Below are 23,631 nucleotides of genomic sequence, written 5' to 3'. Positions count from 1 at the left end.
GGGCTGTGGCCCTGTTGTTTTCGCCCCTGGTATGGGTCGCCATGTGGTCCTGGGGCTGGATACTTGGTTTGGCAAGTTTTGCAGAGGGGAATATCTGCTTCACATTGGCATTTTAAATTCCATAGTTGCATTTCACAGACCAGATGTGACAAACAAAATTCTGGAAGTGCCTTTCAGAGTATGACAGAGCAGTTTTTTTCATGTGAACTTTAAGACATTATTATTATATTTTGAATTTTGGTGTCTTTTCACTCATGTTTGACACCAGATCCTGCACAGATTCTTGCAATTGTGTCTTAGGTAAATTATCTGTAAGCCTTTTTTCTTTTGGATAGCCTACTTTTATACAGTCAGTGGCTAATTTTGAAAATGTTCTTTCAGTTCAATCAAGCATGGAGCCTACTAGCTCCACTAATGGGTTACAGTCTATGGGGGAATGTAATAAGATGGAAAAATTATTTGCAATGCGAAAATTTATGCCTCTGTGCAAACAAATTTGCCTTTGTGCAAATTTTATGGGCTTTGCAAACACGGAAACTGTTTAGTGTCCACTTCTGACAGTGGAAGAACGTTTGTGAATTGTTTGTGAATTGTATTATTTGTGCACAGTGTATATAATGAAACGTCTTAATGAAAAAGTTGTTAAGTTTGCTCCAAAAGATTACACCACCTTCAAGCATGCCTTAAAAGGTTTGCAATGCGCAATTCCAATTTGCAATGTATTAATAGTCTAATGAACAATATTACATTGTGAATTTTTTATTCTAATTTGTGCACATTTTTTTCCATTTTAGGCTTTTATTACATTTCCCATGTAGGTCCTTGGTAAGCTACAGCAACCAAATTGTTTTAAAAAAGAGAGAGATTATTTTAAATAAAAGAAAGAGAGTTGGCTGATAATATATTTTTAACTTTTAGCTACCCTGCCTCTAGTGAATGTCAAAAAGAACTGAAAGAAAAACTGATTTGCCAAAGAAGTCAGCAGAGATCGAACCATCTACTGAACAGCCTCAAGCTTCTGAAATGACTCAACTGGATAGCCTTGTGTCACTTATTAAGCAAGTTGTTGTTCAAAGGGTTCAGGAAGCTTCAGCTTCCTCTCATTTGTAGTGAAGAAAGCCTCAGCAGCTTTTAGGCTAGTTCTGGATTTAAGACCCCTCAATTTGTTTATCCTCTGCAGGAAGTTCATGATGAAATCCTTGACCTCCATTATCTTAGCTGTTCCTCCAGGGTCTTGGCTGATAAATTTCAATACAAAGGACGTCTATTTTCACGTGCAGATTTTTGAGCCACACAGGTATAGGAGATCCACTCAGTACAGTTCACTTGCCTCCCCCTTCAGCCTCTCAACCTCTCCAAGAATGTTTTTAAAAGTTCAGGTGACAAACATTGCTGCCTTAAAAGAAACAGGTATTTTTTTCAGATTTTCAGATTTTTTTGATTCCCAATATTTTGGCCCAGGGTTATCTTCCTTCAGATAACTCAAAGGTATGGGGCTTCAGATGTCAACCAGTTGGCAATGCAGCTAAACCAAAAATGTCAAAAGTTATTTTCAGACTGCAGCAAGATATTCTCCTCTGTCTTTCCTCATTTTCCTGTGATGGTAAGAAATCAAGAGGGCGCATCAATGATATTAGTGATTCCTCATTGGCCCAGAAAGCTGTTGCATAAGCTGTCAGTGGGGACTATTCAAAGAATTGTTAGACAGTTAGGGGCACATTTATTAATCCACGAATCTGAATCCCGAATGGGAAAAAAACGGATTGGAAACGAAAATTTTGCAACTTTTTCGTATTTTGCACGATTTTCTCGTCGCCGTCACGACTTTATCTTATTTTGCATGACTTTTTAGTCGCCGTCACTGGTTTTTCGTATTGAGCAATTGTAAACAGCGGGAAAACCCAATCCGATTTTTTCGCGACGGCGCCGAAAAAGTCGCGGAAAATATATGATAAAAACATGACGGCGACAAAAAAGTCGCAAAAATACAGATCATTACGAAAAAAACGCATTCGGACGCTTTCGGTCCGTTCGTGGATTAGTAAATGTGCCTCATAGTGTGGGTCTTCTGTCATAGGGCCCCATACTCTTCAAGGATGTTTCCCATTTGTCCTTGATTATCTGGAAGTTGAAAGGCACAGACTGAGTGAAAAAAGGTTCCAATGAGACCTGGTAAAATCCAACAGTTCTCTATTTCAGTACAGTGTGGGACTGCTTTGTACAATTTGCTCAGAATAATGATTTGACCCCATGGGTCCTGAACCATGTCAGCAGCTGCAATGTCTATTTTCCAGATATGACAATGTTGTAAGCAGCAGTGCATTGCATTGTCAAATTTCAGCTGTCATTGGTTTAAATGATAACTTTTTAACACCCTGAAGAGGGTCTGTCCATATGTTAAGCGTTGAGTTAGGATTTGTCCTAATTATTGCAGCTTAAATGACAGCACATGTTAGATCTAATGCGGCCATTTACATTAGCTGCATTAGATGTTGTCGCAAATCAGACTTTATCGGATTCTGAGAGGTCCAAAAAAGGGTTATGCTCCTTCTAAATTTATGATTGGTAGTTGGACAATCATGTGTATTGTGATGGCATATGAACCGACAGGGAGGTCCCCAAGGTTCTTAGGGCTCATTCAACCAGGACTGCAGCTGCATCTTTGGTAGAGATGTAGCGAACTGTTCGCCAGCGAACTAATTCGCGCGAACATCGGGTGTTCGCAAGTTCGCGAACTTTTAGAGATGTTCGCAATTTTGGGTTCGCCTTAGCTGGAGCCAAATTTTGACCTCTCACCCCAGAGCCGGCAGATACATGGCAGCCAATCAGGCAGCTCTCCCTCCTGGACCACCCCCCCGGACCACTCCCTTCCATATATAAACCGAAGCCCAGCAGCCATTTTACATTCTGTCTGTGTGTGCTTGATGAGTTAGCATAGGGAGAGAGCTGTGCAGGGATTTGAGGGTCAGTTTAGGTAGCTTTGCTGACTAGTAATCTACTTTCTACTGCTCTGTATGTAGCTGCTGTCTGATCTCATCTGCTGTAACCCAATAGTCCTTGTAAGGACTGCTTTTATTTTTTGATTACTGTTACTCTTCTTTTCATTGTGTACTGCAGCTCCGTCTGTGTGTGTCAGAGACAGGTGTGCTGGTCATAGTAGTGCACCAGCACCAACCACACATTCACATAATTTTTTTTCATTTGTGTTTTTTTTACTTTGCTACTGTAATTTATAGAGCCCATTGCTATTAGTCTAGCTGTGTTGGGGACTGGTGTGCTGCTCCTAGTAGTTCACCACCAACACCAACCAGAGATCACTTTTTTTTAATTTTTTTTTTATTTATCTTACTGTTCTTTAACATGTCCAGTGCTGTTTGCTGTTGTTCATTAGAAATGTAGTGTGATTTCTGCCCTTTACAGCACAAAACACAACGCTGTGTCAACAACGTATTTTTCAGAGAAATTTTTGCCCTTGATCCCCCTCCTGCATGCCACTGTCCAGGTCGTGGCACCCTTTAAACAACTTTAAAATCAGTTTTCTGGCCAGAAATGGCTTTTCTAGGTTTTAAAGTTCGCCTTCTCATTGAAGTCTATGGGGTTCGCAAAGTTCGCACTTTTTGGCAGAAGTTCGCGAACAGGTTCGCAAACTTTTTTTGTGAGGTTCGCTACATCTCTAATCTTTGGTGGTGGAAGACTGAGGAACGTCTGAGGGGCCTGAGAAGGGTGCTTTATTATGTAGTTTGTGTTTTCTTTCCAGTGACCTTAAAGAGGTGGGGATTACCCATGTTGGTGAATTGCTATTAAAGTGACTTAGAAATAGAAATTACAGTAGGTAAAGGTACATTTCAACAATTTCTGCTCTTCAGCACCCTGACTGAGCTCTGTTTTTTTATGATCCTCCACTCCATATATACTACAACCATAATTTCACCTTAAGGGTTATTAATTAAATTCAAGCAACTAATAACTGTGAGGTCTGACCCACATAAGTTTTGCCAATACCAGCTTCTTTCTGGTCACTTTTTGAGGTGGAAAAACTCAGTGGCCAAGAACCACACTGTGCCTTACAGGCCCACCATATGATACAAGTAATTGTTTAATTACCTAAAGTATTGCTGAGGTTTAATGTAATTTAAATGTATGTTTAAATTACATTTAGCTGTAAAAAAACGACATAACTTACCTGTCGTACTTCCTCACAAACAAAGGAAAAGAGCCATACATATATAACAAGCTCCCTCCATGAAGGAAAGGGTTGGAAATTAATCATAAGTACATATGCAAAAAGAAGGAGGAATCCAAAATAAGATAGGATGTTTAAGTGGAAGATGACTATTGGTGCCATAAAGAAAGCTTGAAGACGTTCACTGAAGGTTGTTGCTTGCATCTTTTTAGCCGCACATGGAGTAGTTCTATAAAGATAAACAAGAGTTTTTTTTATTAAACACTCATTAATTATGATGATTATTTTAATATTATGGATTATTATTAATGATTATTTATAACATTATTGCTAATCTGAAAATTGCATAACATAAGAATAGTTATTCCAGCTAAGGGGCACATTTACTAACCCACGAACGGGCCGAATGTGTCTGATTGCGTTTTTTTCGTAATGATCGGTAATTTTGCGATTTTTTTTCGTCGTCTTTACGATTTTTGCGTAAAAACGCGATTTTTTCGGCGTCTTTAAATACGAAAAAGTCGCAAAATGTTCGTTTCCAATCGGAATTATTCCAATTCGGATTCGAAATCGTGTCTTAGTAAATCAGCCCCTAAGTGTTAATTTTTGTCAGCCTAGTTGCATGGATTTTATGTATATGTACAGAAATAAAGTGAGTTTGTGGTACTGTCTTGGGGAAAAAGCAATAAATAAATTTGGTGGTCAGCCTGTGTAGTCTAAAAAACCACACAAGTCATGTTATGGTAAAAGGCGACAAAACAAACAGGATGCTGTTCAGCCTTTATTAATAATCTTTCTCAGGTGTCCCTAGCATTGTGTGGGACTAGGGTAAGATATTGACCTGGTAGTCTTTAAGGAGGAATGACCCAGGGGAAAAAATAGCAAGTTCATTTTGGCACTTCTAAGTGGATTAGCTTGGACAATTTTTTAAAATGTTTGAAGTTGCATTATATATAGTTAATTACATTGATTTATTTTTCTATATGCATTCAACGTATCCATTCAATAGTAATATAATGGATTATCTGTCACCCTAGTCACTGTTAGCTTGGATGCATATGGATGTTGAGGAAAAGCACCACAGACCTAAAGCAAAGAGCATACTATATCCTGACATTTAAAAAAAAGCATTTAAACAAAACCAAAGTTTAGCAATACACAACAACACGGCAGAAAATATTTATATTGTTTTTTATATCAGCTCCAGTTTTAAAAAAGAAATATAGTTTTCTTTCCATGTTTATACAGAGATGTTATTCTGTTTAGAGGCATAGAAATTACTTTACACTTCACTCATTCTTTGAATAACGAGATGTTGAAAATGTAAACAACTACCTGAAAGTTATGAAGCGAGTATAGATAAGAGGAAAGAATAACATACAGATTATCACCCTCCATATACCATTGTCAACACAAAGCTCTCCCCACCACACTCTTGTAAGGAATGCCTTGGAAAAGAAACAAAAACAAATTATACCAATATGACAAGTCATTTGACATAACAATAAAGTTGTATGTTTAAATGGTTGCAGTCTCTTGTATATTTGTAAAGGTGCCTTTTACTTCTGTAATATCTTTTACTGCCAGCCATTTTGGTCAAAGCGGAACTTGTATTGCCAGACATTTTTTGAACATTTTGCACTGTTTCACTTTAGGGGCCTTTCCTTGGGGGGACTTTTAGTTTACCCAGGAAAACAATATATCGTTTTTTTCAGAACAACCTAAGCTTTCAAAATATGGTAGAATTTTTGTGTAATTCCAATTCTGTAACAAGATATAGGCTTCTAAATGTCTAAAAATGACCTTTAAATGCCAACGACTTATCCCATGCTTTTTAACACACCCTACTTGCTAGCTTGAACTTGGAATCCAAAAGCATTCTACTAGTGTGCACAGTGTGTAAATACTTGTACAAGAGTAAACTTCGATACAAGTATTTACATACTGTGCACACTAGTAGAATGCTTTTGGATTCCAAGTTCAAGCTAGCAAGTAGGGTGTGTTAAAAAGCATTTCCTGCATCCAGAATGGATGAAATGTCTTGCAGTTCTGCCTGCCCCAGGTCTTGCCACAGGTTGCAGTGCCACAATGCAGTAGGTTTAATTTTAAATTTAAATTTTGGGGCCAGCATGCATAAAGATTTTTTTAAGCAAAGCACATAATTTGTAATTATTCTGACCTGTGCACACAGTTTTTTATGGGTTTAAAGAATGAGCACAAAAGGATTTTTTTTGCACACACAGCCAAGAAGAAATGAGTTTAGCAATGATTCTTTAAAAGGGTGGCAGACAAAAAGAAAGGTAGGAATCCTGGTTTCAAAATTATATTCTTAGTTTGGAGGATTTATAGGATTCATATCCTGGTGTCAATTATTTGTACACGTGGGAACATTTTTGTCTTGTGTTTGCTAAATTTGTTTATACAGGTAGCTTGTGGAGGCTTAATACGAGTGCTTTTTTTTTTACACCAGACATCTGTGGATATACAACAATTGTCCGCCCTTCCCCCATACCAGCATCTCATAGTGCTGTCTCTAAATGATTTTTATTTAATATTTATTAAAAGTTGAAGGGGTTGATTCACTAAAGGTCGATAGCGCTTATTGCATGCTTTTTTGCGTTAAAAAGCATGCAATAATTAAGTCCCGATTCATCAAAGTCATTTCGCATGGGTTAATTTGCATATCGCATGTGCAAAAAAAAAAATTAGTTATTTACCTTGCATTGCGTTAATTAGCGAATAGAAATAATACTAACGAATGATTCACAAACACATATGAAGCACTGGACTTTGCAGTGGGATTTTTTCAAGTATGTGTTGGCCCTAGAGTGATGCATCTTCCAGTTTGCAGGGAAATGGTCATTTTCAGAACAGTATTTTTCCGAAAGTAATGGTTATATGTGTAATATTGTACGCTTATATAGCAAGCTGCGAAATATATCGCGCGCAGCAGGAAATAACGCGTGCAGCGGGATTTAGCACAAGAAAAACGCTCATCGTGAGTTAAACAACGCAAAGAACATCGCGTCTTAATTATGACGCCTGTCCTTTTAGTGAATCGATCTATAAGTCGCAAAAAATAAGAAGCGATAACATTTTTAACGCATGCTATAAATAGTGCTCGTTTTATCGCCCTTTAGTGAATCAACCCCGAAGTATCTTTTCATGCAATGGGAACTATGACATTCCCACCAATATATTTTTATAAAACTTTTGTATCACATAATAAAATTTTTTCAATAAAACCATAGTTAACAGGGAAAAAAAAGAGAAAATATTGCAAAGTTTAAAATGGTATAAGTACCTGAACACCTCCATGAGAAACAAATTTCATATCTTTGGCTTCCAAGGCCAATTTTAAACTTGTTGTCTTTCCCCAGGCTTCAGAAACCCGAATAAGAAGCTTTAAAGCTCTCTCTTCATCTTTTCTGTAACACTCAGTAAAAATACCTAAACAAATTTAACAGAAATGTAGTTATAGGCTTACTCTTACACAAATACAATTATAATTCTGTGATAGTTTTATTGTCCACTATTCATTTTTATATCTTTTCTTTATACTCAATATACCCTTATAACCCTTTATGATTGTTTTATTGTCTGCTATTCATTTGTATGGACATATTGCTTTTCAGGAGAGCAATAGTATATTTTAATTTTTTTGCTTCAATAAGTAGAATATCCCAGTCTTTTATGGTTTTTGTTGATGCACTTTTTTGGATAACTTTTGAATATTTAAAGGTTCCAATTAACAGCACAGGTCATGACTAATTGAATTACATAATGTTTGAATAATAAATACCATGTAGGATACTTTGTTGATAATTGGCTTTATGAAGGATATGTCATGTCAGACAGGCAGGTCTCAGCGGGTTTCGTCCTCTTTTATTTGATGTGTTCAGTAATGACTTAGGGCAGAGCAATCTAAGTTATATATAAGTGTTTGCAATGACATAAAACTATGTAGTCCAATCATTTCTATTTTGTATGTGGCATCCTTGCAACAGCATCTTGACAAACTGGCAAACTGACCAACTAAATGGCAGGTGAGATTTACTGTTACTGATAACTGTAAGTTAATGCACCTGGGATCTAAAAATGTATTAGTCACTTATAACCTTAATGGGACTGCTTTCGGCAAATCTATAACGTAGAAGGACGTAGAGGTACTTGTAAATAATAAATACTTGCTTGTAGCAAGCAATGTCAGTCAGTGACTGCAAGGGCAGACAAGATTTTGAGCTGTATTAAAAGGGGTTTACATTTGTGGGAAGTCATGCTTCCCGTGTAGAAAGAAATGGTAAGGCCACACCTAGAATAAGCTGTTTTTAGTGCTCAGAGTATTATTGAATCAGAGTAAGACCAAAGAATGGCAACTAAGCCAGTAAAGAATATGGAAAGTGTTAGTTAGTTAGTAAGACTTGGCCTTTGTTTACAATGGAGAAGAGATGCTTAAAGGGGTGGTTCACCTTTAAGTTAACATTTAGTATGTTATAGAATGCCATATTCTTTGCAATTGGTCTTCATTATTTAATTTTATAGTTTTTGAATTAGTTGCCCTCTTCCTCTACATCTTTTCAGCTTTCACAATGGGGTGACCCTGGCAGACACAAAACTTTTGCTCTGTAGGCTTACAATGTTATATTATTGTTACTTTTTATTAGTTCTAATTGCCTGGTTGCTGTAGTGAAGCTAGTCAAATTCCAAACTGGAGAGCTAAAAAAGCCAAATAACTGAAAAATGACAAAAAATAAAAAAAAATGAGAATATTAATGTCTGTGTCATACTAAAAGATAATGTAAATGTGAACAACCCCTTTAAAGGAAGATATAATAACTATGTTATAAGGGGACCAAAAAACGAACTTTGTAATGATTTATTTCTCAGCAGGGTGGTCCAAAGGACACAAGGATACAAGGACATTCATTCACATTTCAACTTATTCAAAAAAGGGTTTTTAAAGAGATACTGACACCAAAAATTAAACCTTTTTTAACATGTATCTTAACATTGTATTTCCATGCTATTTATAATTTTACCTTAAAAGTTCTTGCCCAATTCTTTTACATTAGCTATCTGATCCCCCATGTTCCTCTATAAGGGGGCTGCCATTGTGCAGCAGGAGTCCATTAGCATTAGAAGGTATAACTGACAGGCTGAGATGGGAAAGTCAGGTTGGCAAAACATTCAGGTTTAGGAACTTCAAGTAACTATTCCTTACAGAAGCAGCTCTATCAGGGAAAAATGATCAACATGACCTATAGGTAACTTTTAAGGCAGATACATTAGATAGTTTCAAGAAGGGGTTGGATTCCTTTTTAGCAAATGAAAAATACAGGGTTACTGAAAATAGCACACCAGGGACTGGTCCGATTGCCATCTGGGAGTCAGGAAGGGATTTTTAAACCCTCTAAGGCAAATTTGAGAGGTGTCAGAATTTTATCTAGCAGTTAACAGGTTAATTTAGAAAAAGGTTAAACTTGATTGATATGTATATTTTTTCAACCTTAGTTACAATGTTACTAATACTTCAGCTATGATAATTGTGCTGTGTAGGGATGAGCAAAACTGTCCTGTTTTGCTTCACTGAAATTTTTTGGAAACTGCTGGAAAATTCTCAAAAGGTGAAGAATACCCAAAATGCGGCTACCGCACAACTTTTTTTTAAACCACCACGTTTTGTTTAACCCGACCGCAACTTTTTTACGTGACTACTACTTTTTTCTCACTCAGCAAATTTTTAAGGCAGTTTTGCAGCAATCCATGCCTGCTGAAAAAATTTGCTCATCACTAGTGATGTGTAAGCTACATATAAGATTGTCTCATTAAACATGAAGGCTGAAAAAAATTAGAATAAGACTCTGTATTATCCAAACTGAATTGCCATTAAAACCTATTGCTCTCTGCTCAAACTCTTCAGCTAGGGCTAGCATTTCTTCAGAAGTGTCAGTGTCCTCTTCTTCTTTTGAAAGCTCCTTGAGGAGTTTGCTGCAAGCCAATGCTGCTGCTATGCAGTCGTGACACTAGAGATATAATAAAGAAGTATAACTGCACTGACAACCATACAAAATCAAAATTACTTATCTACTTCATATTAAGTAATGCAAGTACAGGTGCTGTATTAAAAGAAACCATACCACTGAAAAGAAAAGGCACTGTCCAGTCAAAGATCTTTACTATAAACTGATGCCATACTAAACAACCTTTTTTTTTTCATTTTCCCTAACACATATGCTTATATTCTAACTCATGTGTATTGTGAATGTAAAAGAAAGGTTATAATAATGTATTTTATGTTTTTGTAAATAAATTTAAAAAATGCATTTCGACAGAAAACCTCAAATGAACAATGAATGGTTGTTGTTCGTCTTTATTAGAGATAAAAACAAAATCTGTGAAATATTTAATGATGTTCTACTTTCCATGTTAGTAGTTGCCATTTGGGTGAAAGCTAAGGGTAGAATTATCAAAATGTGAGATTAAAGCTTCCCACAGGAAAATTTGCTCACTTTCTATTCTTTCTTATGAGATTTTTAGAAACATATTTATCAAATAGTGAACTCTCACCCAATATGAACTTTTACCCATTGATCAATACATTTCTAAAAATTTCATAGGAATTAATAGAAAGTGGGCGCATTTTTCTGTGTAAGGTTGCAGGGGTAAGGTTATAAGCGCAATAAAATAAGTTAAATAGACTTAAGGACAGGCTATTTATATCATATAAATGCCAAAAAGCTGTAAGTGTCTAACCTGGGACCAAATGATTTCCGCAACTTCTTTTCGGTTTTGAACAACACACCAGATTAGAAGATCTCTAATTGGATCCATGGTACATGGTGCACGGCCTTGGGAGCGTTTGTGAAAAGATCTAAGAGTAACCCCTTGCACCTAAAAGAGAAATTTAATTAATATTACTACTTTCAAAATGCCAGAATTTGGATGAAAGGACAGCACACAAGGCTAAGACAATACAAAATATGAAATTCAAATTTTTTACAGTAAAAATTAAAATTCTTGATTGATAAATCAGCCTGAATACTAAGAAAACTTCACTGTTATTTTATTACAGTTTTTTTACACTTACTGTATAATTACATATGCAGATCATTACTTGCAAACCTACCATGCAACATATACAAAACATATATTACTCACAAAGTTTTTCGTTTCAGTTAATCATATTTTAAGACATATGCAGGTGTCAGTTCATGGTTTTCCATCAAATGTTTATCATTATGTTTTCTTGGTATTTCTATGTACATCCTCAATTTTATCTCACATATGCTAATGGAACAGGTTAGATGACATCTGACATACACAGTATCTAGTAGAATTAAGTCTAAAAAAAACAAAAACAACTGGACTTTTCTGAGTTTTTCTTGAAAATGTTTCACCACTCATTTGAGTGGCTTCTTCAGTTCAAATCACTGGTAGGCAATTCCCCGGCATTTAAACATTTAAACCCTTGAGGGTAGTACAGTCACAGACATCCTTTCACAATGGTTCCATTGAACTTATTCAGTTATTGTAGGTGTTGGTTAAAACCGACAAGTGTAAGAAGGTATGATCCAGTCACAATAGTTCCATGATTCTATCTATGTCTATCCATGTCACTTCTATCCAGGATGTGGCATCCTTGCAGCAGGATCTTGACCAACTGGCAATCTGGACGGCTAAGTGGCAGATGAGATGTAATGTGGATAAATGTAAAGTCATGCACCTGGAATGTAAAAATATGCAAGCCACTAATGGGACTGCACTAGGCAAATCCACAATGGAGAAGGACCTTGGAGTCCTTGTAGATAATAAATTTGGCTGTAGCAATGCCAATGAAAAGTTGTTGTTTTAGACTTAATTCTACTAGATACTGTATATCATGACCTGGATGAATGAGAATCTTCATAGACATCTTGACCATTAGTGCCTACTAAAGGCACTAGGATGAGCCAATGCAGAATTTGAAGATCACTTACGTTTATTTTCATATGTGGAACCGCAATAGAAACCGAAGGCTTTTCAGAGTTCTTTGGCTTTGGATAAAGGTGCTTTGTGAAGTCCCCAAATAATTCCCTTAAGACTTGTGACACATGATGGAGTTGAAGCTTGAAAGACTTGGAGGTTTCTAATCGTAACCGTTCATCTTCAAAAACTTTTGCAAGCTTACTATGAAACAGGCAGGATGGATCAGTATTATTGTAGAGGTTAATTATTGTTTCCTGGGTGGCATACTCCTCTAGACGGACCCCTTGTTCAAGAAAAAGCTTTACAAAGTCAGGCTTATTGCCAATCAGTGCTGCTGTCATCAGTGGGTGCAGATCTGAGGGCTGAAGGAAAATACAAGTAACTGAACAACCACAAAGTAGAGCAAACTAATTCAAAAATAAGTTTTTAACAGTCTAATATATTATAATGTATAAGGGGCTGATTTACTAACCCACGAATCCGACCCGAATTGGAAAAGTTCCGACTTGAAAACGAACATTTTGCGACTTTTTCGTATGTTTTGCGATTTTTTCGGATTCTGTACGAATTTTTCGTTACCAATACGATTTTTGCGTAAAAACGCGAGTTTTTCGTATCCATTACGAAAGTTGCGTAAAAAGTTGCGCATTTTTCGTAGCGTTAAAACTTACGCGAAAAGTTGAGCATTTTTCGTAGCGTTAAAACTTAACGCTACGAAAAATGCGCAACTTTTCGCGTAAGTTTTAACGCTACGAAAAATGCGCAACTTTTTACGCAACTTTCGTAATGGATAGGAAAACTCGCGTTTTTACGCAAAAATCGTATTGGTAACGAAAAATTCGTAAAGAATCCGAAAAAATCGCAAAACATACGAAAAAATCGCAAAATACCGATCATTACGAAAAAAACGCAATCGGACTCCATTCGACCCGTTCGTGGGTAAGTAAATCAGCCCCTAAGTGTACTTAGGTCATCCCAGTCTATTGACTTCTTTCTCCTGTATTGAGAAATACTATAAGCTAAAAGCTAGGGACCGGGGAGTTTACTAATAACGTTTTTTTCCTTAATTTAGATTACAATTACCTTATGTGTATTAAAAAAATGTATAAAACATTAATAAAATTCAAAAGGATTATTTTCTTGCCAATATTGATTTATTCAGCTTAGTTAAGATCAAGTACAAGAGAAAAAGTAGATCATTAAAAAATCTGAAATATTTACTAAAAATAGACTATATGGGGTGGCCTTTCTGTTATTTAGGGTTTTCTAGATACAGGTATTGTGTTTTCAGGTAAGGAATCCCATACCTGTACTGGAACTAGGTCACTCACAATCACAAATCAAATATATATACCACAGAAAATGTCAACACTGATAGAATAAATTATACATTTTGTATTTTTAGATAAAATTTGAATAACATTCCAGTCATTCTTCTAAAATGTCACAATGTTAATTATTTATAAGCAAATGTAAAATTGAACATTTTTACAGTAACTTCAAAAAAAGTTATGACAAATAAAAGTTATTTTTTATTTTATATGACAAACCTTCCACTGAAGCTCATCTGTAAAAATTTCACTTCTTGCTATATCGACCCTATTCCAAGCTACAGCCAACTTTAGTTGGTGATCCCAGTTTTCGTGACCTTGTTGATCGTGGCTTAAAGATGCTGCAGGAGAAGAAAGTGCATGTTTAAATGTTAACATGAAAAAAAATTACATGAAGTTTGACAGAAGTTTGTGGTAGCCTTAATTAAATTTTAATGATAGTTTTATTAGTGTACTAAACTCTAATATCAAAAGAATAAAGGGGTGATTTAGAAACCCACCCACAAGCAAACACCTCCAGATCATTGCCAATGTATCAATCCTCTTTCTGCACAAATACTGGGTTGCATTAATAGATGCACCGAGACTTGTGTCCAATGAATCATATTGAAGCAACTAGTAGCAACTTTCAAAATACATGTATGTATATGTAGGGTGCAATCACAGCAGATGCAACTTGGAGCTCTGCTGCAAAATAAGCTGGAATTACAGGAAAACCGTACTGCATTATGAGTTAAAAAACATGACAATTTGCATCCAAAATTGCACTTTATACACTGTTCTTGTATTTGTAAATTTCCTCTAATATCTTTCATTAATTAGTAAATTATTAAATGAAGGCATATTGGGTATTTGCCAGTTCACTGACACCCCAGTTCCTTTCTCAGTACAGCTTACATGCAAAATATAACAATAATGCTGTTAGAGTGCTATAATTAAATCCACTATTACAACGAAAATCCATGTAAATGCAGAGTCTCCTATCCTAGGAGCTGATGTACTAAAATATGCATATTTTTTCCATTATGTTTCTTAGTGTGAGCATTGGTTCCCTATGAGATTACTGGCAGGGTATATTATTAGCAGCAGAAGTTTTTGGGGTACTCAATATGGAAAAACTCAATATGAATTTTTACCTTTTAGTAAAGCTTGAAGAATAGCAAAATCAATATCATGCTGGTCATCTTTGTCCACTTGGAAGATAGTAAGAAGCTGGTTGTTTCTCATGATATCCTGAATCTAAGGAAAAACTGGAAGATCTTACTACAGTATATAAAATAAATTTACAGGAACATTTTGTTATATTTTGTCCATACCATATTTCAATTTGTAATTTTCATTTCATGATATTTTTTGTTTACCATTTTGTTTTCATACTAAAAAAAAATCACAAAAATCCTGCGCAGGATTGCAATACACCTGCTTTGAGCATAACAGTATCTAATTATGGCAAGTGATATTATGGGGTAGATCTCATGCTCATAATGACCCTATGTGTTAAATGTTATAATGTAATAATGTTATGTAGGACCATTTGCCTATGTAGAACATACAAGGGATGCACATCCAAAGAAAGTCCCTGGAAAAGTTTTGATGGTAAGTCTTATTATCTTTTAAAACAGGAAAATGAACTATACAATTAAAGGGACATTAACTTAACTCATGTGCTCCCTTTAATAGTTGGTCTTGGGTAATTTGGGTTTAATTGCCAATTTTGATTGTGTCCCTTCAGTGACATTGACATTTATATTATTATATAGAATAAGGAAATCATTTTAAAATATTAAAATTAGCTGCTTAAAAATGGAGTCCATGGGAAATGGTCTTCCTCTAATTCATAGAGTTCTGGATAATAGGTTTCTGGATAACAGATACCATACCTGTATTATGCCAGATGCTAGTATTTGTTGCAAATCAATTAGAAATTTGTAACACGAGTCAAGCACAACTTTTACTGATCCATTTAAACTGAATGTTTACTATAGGTGACATGGTTACAAATGTTCAACTGTTCTGCTCTAACATACTATAATTAAGCCACAAATTAAAATCTTCAAATAATTCTGCTGGAATATGTGAAAGGTCCTCAAATTACAAGTATCACTAGGGGCCACATTTTTACACATATTTATTCAGTTTGACCATCCATGTGTTAAGTGAAATTGGACACTAGTCAAACAAATCTCTTGGGAGACAGTGTGTAACCTGCAAAAAATACCAAGGTGAACATCTGTCTCCATTCTTAGAAGTGTTAACGTGCCTTTAGCTCACAAAAAGGCACTCTTGTAATGGGTTAAGGCTAAAAGCCACAAAATGGCTGATGCTGTATGGAAGACCAATCAGCTGGTCATTGTCAGCTTTATAAAAAAAAATAATTGATGTGAACATACTAAAAGTGCTTCTCTAAGCACTTTGCAATTTACATTCATTTTGTATTTTTAGCAGTTGCTGTGGTATTTGCATTTTTTTTACAGTAATTAGAAAGTTTGAGTCAACAACCTAAGGGTCTGATGAATAGAGGAAGTGCAACGAAGGTGTATAGAAAGTTAGGGTTGCTGACACTATGGTCAATCTGCTATTAGCAGCATAAAACTGGTTATATATCAGAATGCAAGTATAACAGAAAACAAATGTAGATTGCAAAGTGATCAAAAGACCAGGCTGTGTAAATGTATGGCATTTTATTGTTTATTTAGATCCCCTTTAAGAGACTAATGGAGTACTTTAATAAACAGTCTAAAGTTTGACCACATCTTATAATGTATAGCAACAAGCAGATGTGTATTTTTAAACAGCTGACCAGTCGATTGGTTGCAATGGTTACTAGACAAGTAGCAAACTTAAGAACATTTATTACATTAACCCCTATTTGTCTTTGTAAAAGAAAATCAATAAAAGGGCACAACTCTGGCAATTTTAAAATATACAATTTTTATGAACTAAAAGATACACAATTCATTTTCAGAAGTTACATTTGGGAAAAATATTATCCTTTAACTGATTTTAAATCAAGTATTTACCTTTTTGGTCCAGTCAGCAATCTTGTATTCCGTGAAAGTGTCAAATGTATCAGGGAAGAGAGTTCGTATCTTTTCCTGAATAAGAGAGATGGTGATCTTTGAAATGGGAAGGTGAGCAACCTGGGCAATCACATCCGCAACTCTACCTGATCCTTCCACTATAACACAGGGAGTATTGTTTCTAATGGCATTATAGATTGTCTGCATACAAACAAAAAGAAACACATTTTGTTTAGGTTAGTTAAATGGCATACCCACCACCCTATCATGAGTGCATAAGTTACAAGATTACCTGTTAAAACACTTTCTAAGGTATTTTTTGAAATACCTTATGAATATGTTTTAGTTTCAGTTGTAAATACATAGATTTTTTTACTTTGACTGCCATTATACTAAGAGGCAGATTTATGATTGATTAAGCCTTTCAGCATCAAAAAGCTGACTATAAGAATGCCTGCCCAGGGAATAATACCCCAACGAACGAAATCCTGAAACTCTACGTGAATCCTTAACACAGGGTTTCCTTTATAATGGGTGGGGCCAAAATCATGTAGTACAATCTTTGACATTATCTGTTGTTCAGTAAACTTACTGTTCCTGTATAAAAACCTGATACCAATTCTTTTTGTACAATGAGAGTTATAGTCCAGGAAATGCACACTTTATTCCACCACTTCTGTGAGAGTTTAGCTCAGAAAGAGGGTTGCATGTAACAAGGCAGAAGGAGTTTAAAAATGATTTAATATGATTCTCCTCTAGATCTATGTTTTTGTTGTTGTATGGAAATAGCTAGTATTTTAGTAGTAGAGCAGAGATTTCAGCTTATTGCATTTTCGCAAAAGGTCAATAACTGTTATTTACTGTCATGGTGTTGTCCTTAGTATAAAGGTCCTATATGCTGTGAAGGATGCTTATTTAAAGAGAAAACACTGCTACTTTTGATATAGCTGTATTAATGTTAATGCATTATGTTTCAATTTATCTGAAAAATATGTTTTAAAACAATTAAGAAGGAGGTAAATTATTATTATAAACAGTGCCAAGTGAATCAGTAGCTGTAACCACTCTTTAGGGCGAAGACACATGGGGCTTAATCACTGTGACTTTTTAAAAAATCGGTTGCGGTGACTAATTGTGGCGACTTTCCTGCCATATTTAACAATATTAGAGTACTTAAATCAAATGATACCTGCCATAATTATTTATATAAATATGGTGGTGTTGAATTCTACTCTTTAAGCCTGATCCGTTATTTTGGTTGAATGAATAAAAGTGCTGTTACCTATGTTCAGATTATTTATGACCCAATAAAAATCATTTATGGGTCTGTATTATAAAGTGAAACTTGAAGTAACTAACACAAGTTAAGTGCTACTAATATTTCTATCAGACTGAATTTATACTGTACAAAATAAGAAAATTGTTTCTCATATAAACATGCTTCTTCAACCAAAATATTAAATATTTCTTGGCTTACATCAAGGGTGCCGGGCCCTCCCTCCAGAACTACACAAACAATTGGAATCTTAATTGCAACCCCTAAAATGAAATAATAAACAAACCAAAATTAAAATTGATCAAGAAAACATATTCAAGTTACTTGGTGCATATTACACAGAAATATATAAATCATAAAGACATAAAAATGTTAATACTTTACAAAACCCTTGTGTAACAGCTGATACGGGTGAAGGGGCAAATATGTTTTTTGATGAAGAATACACCTTCTTGACTTCTAAATTTATATAGAATATATCTTGAATACTGCATATTAATGTTATGAGTTATCTAAAACACAGGAATACAGGGGTTTAAACTGAAGGCAGTATTTTGCAGTTGAACACTTTGTAAATCTCCACATTTCTTTTTGTTGAACAGGATGTACAACCCAATGGACCTCTTTAGTTACTGAACACCTATACCCAGAGTAAAACAATATCAAGGTCTTTAGGGAAGATGTACAATACAAACTGACCTTTTCAAACTTATATACATCAGAGAGGAAATCTAAATATTTCATAAAAAAATATTTTTACTGATCAGTATTTATTATTTGATTCCCAACACCCACTGGAGCATTTTCTGAGACTTCCTTGTAATTGTTTTAAAACCAAGGGATGCTGTTGTAATTCCAGTAGATGAAGGTTTACTAACATTGGAGATAAATATCACTGGTGATTTTGCCCATAGATCTTTGCTTTTTTTTTCTAACTTGTAGGTAGTTGTTCAAATCTGATTGCTGAAAGATTACTATGGGAAACATGATTGGTGATATTTATCTCCAAAGTTAGTAAACATGGCCCTAAATCCTTTTTAAGATCCTAGAACTCTTCTAGGGCTTAACAGTAAGGCTCCAGCTTCCCCTAATCACTTAGGATTCTTTCTCTTCCTCTAACTCATTGGCCCCCTTTCTAGCGGCCAAAGCAGAAATAGAAATTTTGATTTCCATAGAAACTCTGCTCTAGCTGTGAACTCTGGAGACCATGTTTTTTTTCTCCTAACCTCCTTTCCTGAGCTTAGTTTAACCATTACAGGGCACAATCCAAACAGGACGTTTTATCAAAGTAAATTCTGCCTGTGTAAAGATGCCCTTCCACCTTAAGATCCGCTCGCTTGGCGATGTTGCCAAGTGAGCGGATCTTTTCCCGATATCCCCCACCTACAGGTGGGCGATATCGGGAGAATCCAGGCAAATTATTATGGCGGGTATAGACAAAGTCGGTCCGGGGACCGCATCAACGAGCCAATTCGGTCCCCGATCCGACTAGATTTTTTAACCTGCCCGATCGAGATCTAGCCGATTTCAGGCAGGCCCGTCGGTAGTGCCCATACACGGGTCAATTAGCTGCCAAATCGGTCTAAGGGACCGATATCGGCAGCTAGAATCGGCCCATGTATGGGGAACTTTACAGTGCACATGAGCTGTTTGCAGATATGTATGTCACTGACGATGTGTGAGTGGGAAAATGGCCACCAGGTGAAGGCTGCTATATGTTTCAGTGCCCTATGTTCTAGTACCCTATAAAAATATTCTAACAATTTACAGAATTTTGTATTTTAGAATGTTGACTTTGTACCAATAATCACATGTGAGATATTGTGCTTTTTATTTGAATTGCATTGATATAAGAAATGAGGATGTCTGTATCTATTTGTCTAAAAGCCAATAAAGATTTGTAATGAGTTATATTAAGATTTAGCAAGGTTAGCAAAGATTTTGCAAGCTTTAAATGTATCTTGAGTTTTGGCCCTAAAATTAAAACTATAATTGCTTCTGGTCAAACACTTTGAATTTTCCCTTTTTGTACTTCAGTAGGTTTTTTATCTATACAAAATGAATCATCAACATTTTTTAAAATCTATTTAAGTTTTGTATAAATTAAGAACTATGGGAGTTATGTAATAAACAACACTAAGGGGCTGATTTACTTACCCACGAACGGGTCGAAATGAGTCCGATTGCGTTTTTTTCGTAATGATCGGTATTTTGCGATTTTTTCGTATGTTTTGCGATTTTTTCGGATTCTTTACGAATTTTTAGTTACCAATACGATTTTTGCGTAAAAACGCAAGTTTTTCGTAGCCATTACGAAAGTTGCGTAAAATCTGGCGATTTTTCGTAGCGTTAAAACTTGCGCAAAAAGTTGCGCTTTTTTCGTAGCGTTAAAACTTACGCGAAACTTTGCACCTTTTAAGTTTTAACGCTACGAAAAATGCGCAACTTTTCGCGTAAGTTTTAACGCTACGAAAAATGCGCAACTTTTTACGCAACTTTCGCAAAGGATACGAAAAACTCGCGTTTTTACGCAAAAATCGTATTGGTAACGAAAAATTCGTAAAGAATCCGAAAAAATCGCAAAACATACGAAAAAGTCGCAAAATGTTCGGAACTTTTCCAATTCGGGTCAGATTCGTGGGTTAGTAAATCAGCCCCTAAGTTTGCACAGGTGCAACCAATCAGCAGGTAGCATTTACTGGTCATCTGTTTAAAAGTAAACATCTTATTGGTTGCTATTTGTTTCTGCACCTAGGCAAACTTAGTGCCTTTTATTACAAACTGGGGTATATGTCTTATTTAAAAGCTGGTGTTGTTGCTGACATTTTTTCCTGCATTAAGGTGCACAAAATATTATGGCAAATGCCATACACATATTTGTAAAATTATCTGATGATATATGCCAAATCAAAATCCAGCAGAAACATGGAGTTTCCTTAAATACCTGCCTCGATTGCAGGGAGAAAGTCATAAGCTTTGCAGTGATTGTCAGCATATCCTTTGGAGCCTAACAATAAAAGAACCTTTACTCTGTAAGGGATGAAGGTTATGAGTTGAAAGAGTAATTGGGATTAGTTACCTGGTGGTCATTTTTGTCAAAGGTGTACGTGGGATTCCTGCATCAAATGTTACACTGCTCTAATCATCCTCTAGGTTGGCCCTTCTGTACTGGTAGTAAAAACTTAATACATATAAGTATATACAGTACTTGTATATACTTATACCTATATAAGTATGTGCTTTGCAAAGGACTCTTCACAGTGTATATATGTTTTGCAATATTCCCACAGTGTCTTACATGAAACATATATCATAGTATCACCAGCTGTTAAAAGTGAAGAGAACTAAAACCATTTGCATGCAGCACCTCCTTTTTCTGTAGTTTGTTCTGAAATAAACTTCTCCAGCTTGGCCCTAAGAAGAATTTCCACGCCATATTTTCCATTTGTTCCGTCATCCACAAGAATGAAATGGGAATGGTTATTATCTAAACATGATAGATTTCCTTGGTTCTCCTCTTCTAGTAGGTAATCAGCTGGAAATGCTCCCTGTACAGTGGCAAAAACATAAGCAATTATAAAAATTAAAAAAAACAGACATTAAAACAAAATCTTCCCAGACACAATAGAAATGTAAAATTACTGCTACTAAAAATAAACATTTATACATACTTACACATATTTTGTCATCGGTCAGACCAGTACCTGATGCTAGTTGTAATAAAAGTAGTAGTATTAGTAGCCTTGTCTTACCTCTCTTGCTGCTAAAAGGCATTTAGTCCTTTTTTCATAGATTTTCCATACCTTTAGTTAAGGGTAAAATTAGCCTTTCCTGCCATTAATCGACACCAGTTTTTAATTAAGAATTTCGATTTCTGAAAACCATTGTGACCAAATGGGTTGTCCCAGTGAAATCTTTTGATTTGATGGCAGATATATAACAAACAGGCTGAGTTACTGGCTCCTTTAAATCTCCAGGGTACAACATGCTAGTGCCCTTGAGCATGGCTAGAGAATAATACTGAAGCAAATTATAGGTGAGACATTGGAGGGGAGCCAGGGTATGCAGCAGGAGTTCAGTAGCTTGGAGAGGCTGTGAGGGGAGACTGGACTTGTAACAAACTACCCTGATTTTAGGACTTCTGAAAACGACTGCCTGGTGACGGCAGTGTAAACTTTGGTTTTATTCTGTTTGTTGTTCTTTTTCCCTTTAACCCTTTTACTGCCAGCCATTTTGGTCAAAGCGGAACTTGTATTGCCAGACAGTTTTTGAACATTTTGCACTGTTTCACTTTAGGGGCCTTTCCTCGGGGGGACTTTTAGTTTACCAAGGAAAACAATATATCGTTTTTTTCAGAACAACCTAAGCTTTCAAAATATGGTAGAATTTTTGTGTAATTCCAATTCTGTAACAAGATATAGGCTTCTAAATGTCTAAAAATGCAAAAAAAATCAAATTTTCCATAATATAATCACACATACTAGAAACAAAAATTATTTTATGCACGAATATACAACTGATTTGGAAAGTCCCATGTCTCCTGAACGTGCCAATACCAAATATATATAGTTTTATGGAGATTTCTCACTTGTATAGGTCAAAAACTCCCAGCAGTACACTACCAAATTCCCAAAGCACTGCTCCAAAAAAACTGCATACTTTGGATTTCAAGGCCAAAATTCCACTAACAGAAGGTTTATCCCAGAAAATTGTACATTTTTGGAAAGAACAGATTCTGGGGAATACAGAATAGGCACAACTGTCTGTCTACTCCAAACTATCAAGTCGCAATGCTTTCCTAAAGTTATTGGTTTTTATCAAAATTTGTGATTTTTTTTAAAAATCGCTTCAAAGCTTCTAGTCTATAGTATCTTATCTCCTACAGGTCATAAAGTAACCAAATAAAACACCCTAAATATGAATGCCTGGGGTCCACTGAACAGTTTGATGCCCAATATGTATAGGTTTACCTAAGTATGTGGCATGTAGGGGCCCCAATGTGAACATGCCCCCATATGTACTGTCATTTCTGTCATTTCAGCTCCTGCAAAATCAACACATTTACATCATTATATGTGGGATGAAGCTAGTAAAAAGTACGCTCACCCCAGAAAGTCATATATTTTTGGAAAGTACACATTCCCCCGAATCTAAAATGGGTACCCATGTCTTTCTACTCCAAAGTACCAAGCCGCACAGCTTTTCTAAAGTTAGCAATTTTGATGACATTTCCAAAAATCCCCTCAAAGCTTCCAATTTGAAGCATCTTATCTCCCACATAGCATTAGGTACCAAGATAAAACACCCTGAATTTGAACACCAGGGGTCCACTGAACAGTTTGATGCCCAATATGTATAGGTTTACCCAAGTATGTGGCATGTAGGGGCCCCAATGTGAACATACCCCCATATATACTGTCATTTCTGTCATTTCAGCTTCTGCAAAATCAACACATTTACATCATTATATGTGGGATAAAGCTAGTAAAAAGTATGCTCACCCCAGAAAGTCATATATTTTTGGAAAGTACACATTCCCCCGAATCTAAAATGGGTACCTATGTCTTTCTACTCCAAAGTACCAAGCCGCACAGCTTTTCTAAAGTTAGCAATTTTGATGACATTTCCAAAAATCCCCTCAAAGCTTCAACTTTGAAGCATCTTATCTCCCACATAGCATTAGGTACCAAGATAAAACACCCTGAATTTGAACGCCAGGGGTCCACTGAACAGTTTGATGCCCAATATGTATAGGTTTACCTAAGTATGTGGCATGTAGGGGCCCCAATGTGAACATACCCCCATATGAACTGTCATTTCTGTCATTTCAGCTCCTGCAAAATCAACACATTTACA

The 23,631-nt window shown here is 35.8% G+C and overlaps 1 protein-coding gene across 1 annotated transcript in view; it reads right to left on the bottom strand.

Moving 5' to 3' along the window:
* Window positions 1-23,631, bottom strand: part of trpm2 (transient receptor potential cation channel, subfamily M, member 2) — an 84,538-nt gene that overhangs the window by 37,088 nt on the left and 23,819 nt on the right. The window contains exons 8-18 of the mRNA XM_031893563.1: window positions 21,143-21,323; window positions 17,977-18,038; window positions 16,500-16,700; window positions 14,616-14,718; window positions 13,699-13,820; window positions 12,160-12,510; window positions 10,937-11,074; window positions 10,077-10,206; window positions 7,488-7,633; window positions 5,519-5,631; window positions 4,184-4,412 (exon numbers count right to left, since the gene is read on the bottom strand). Coding sequence (XP_031749423.1) covers window positions 4,184-4,412; window positions 5,519-5,631; window positions 7,488-7,633; window positions 10,077-10,206; window positions 10,937-11,074; window positions 12,160-12,510; window positions 13,699-13,820; window positions 14,616-14,718; window positions 16,500-16,700; window positions 17,977-18,038; window positions 21,143-21,323 — 1,776 coding nt within the window. The remainder of the gene's footprint in view (window positions 1-4,183; window positions 4,413-5,518; window positions 5,632-7,487; window positions 7,634-10,076; window positions 10,207-10,936; window positions 11,075-12,159; window positions 12,511-13,698; window positions 13,821-14,615; window positions 14,719-16,499; window positions 16,701-17,976; window positions 18,039-21,142; window positions 21,324-23,631) is intronic.

Source organism: Xenopus tropicalis, chromosome 9, assembly GCF_000004195.4.
Source record: "Xenopus tropicalis strain Nigerian chromosome 9, UCB_Xtro_10.0, whole genome shotgun sequence".
NCBI classification, from domain to species: Eukaryota; Metazoa; Chordata; class Amphibia; order Anura; family Pipidae; genus Xenopus; species Xenopus tropicalis.
This window is presented reverse-complemented; position numbering and strand designations above follow the sequence as displayed.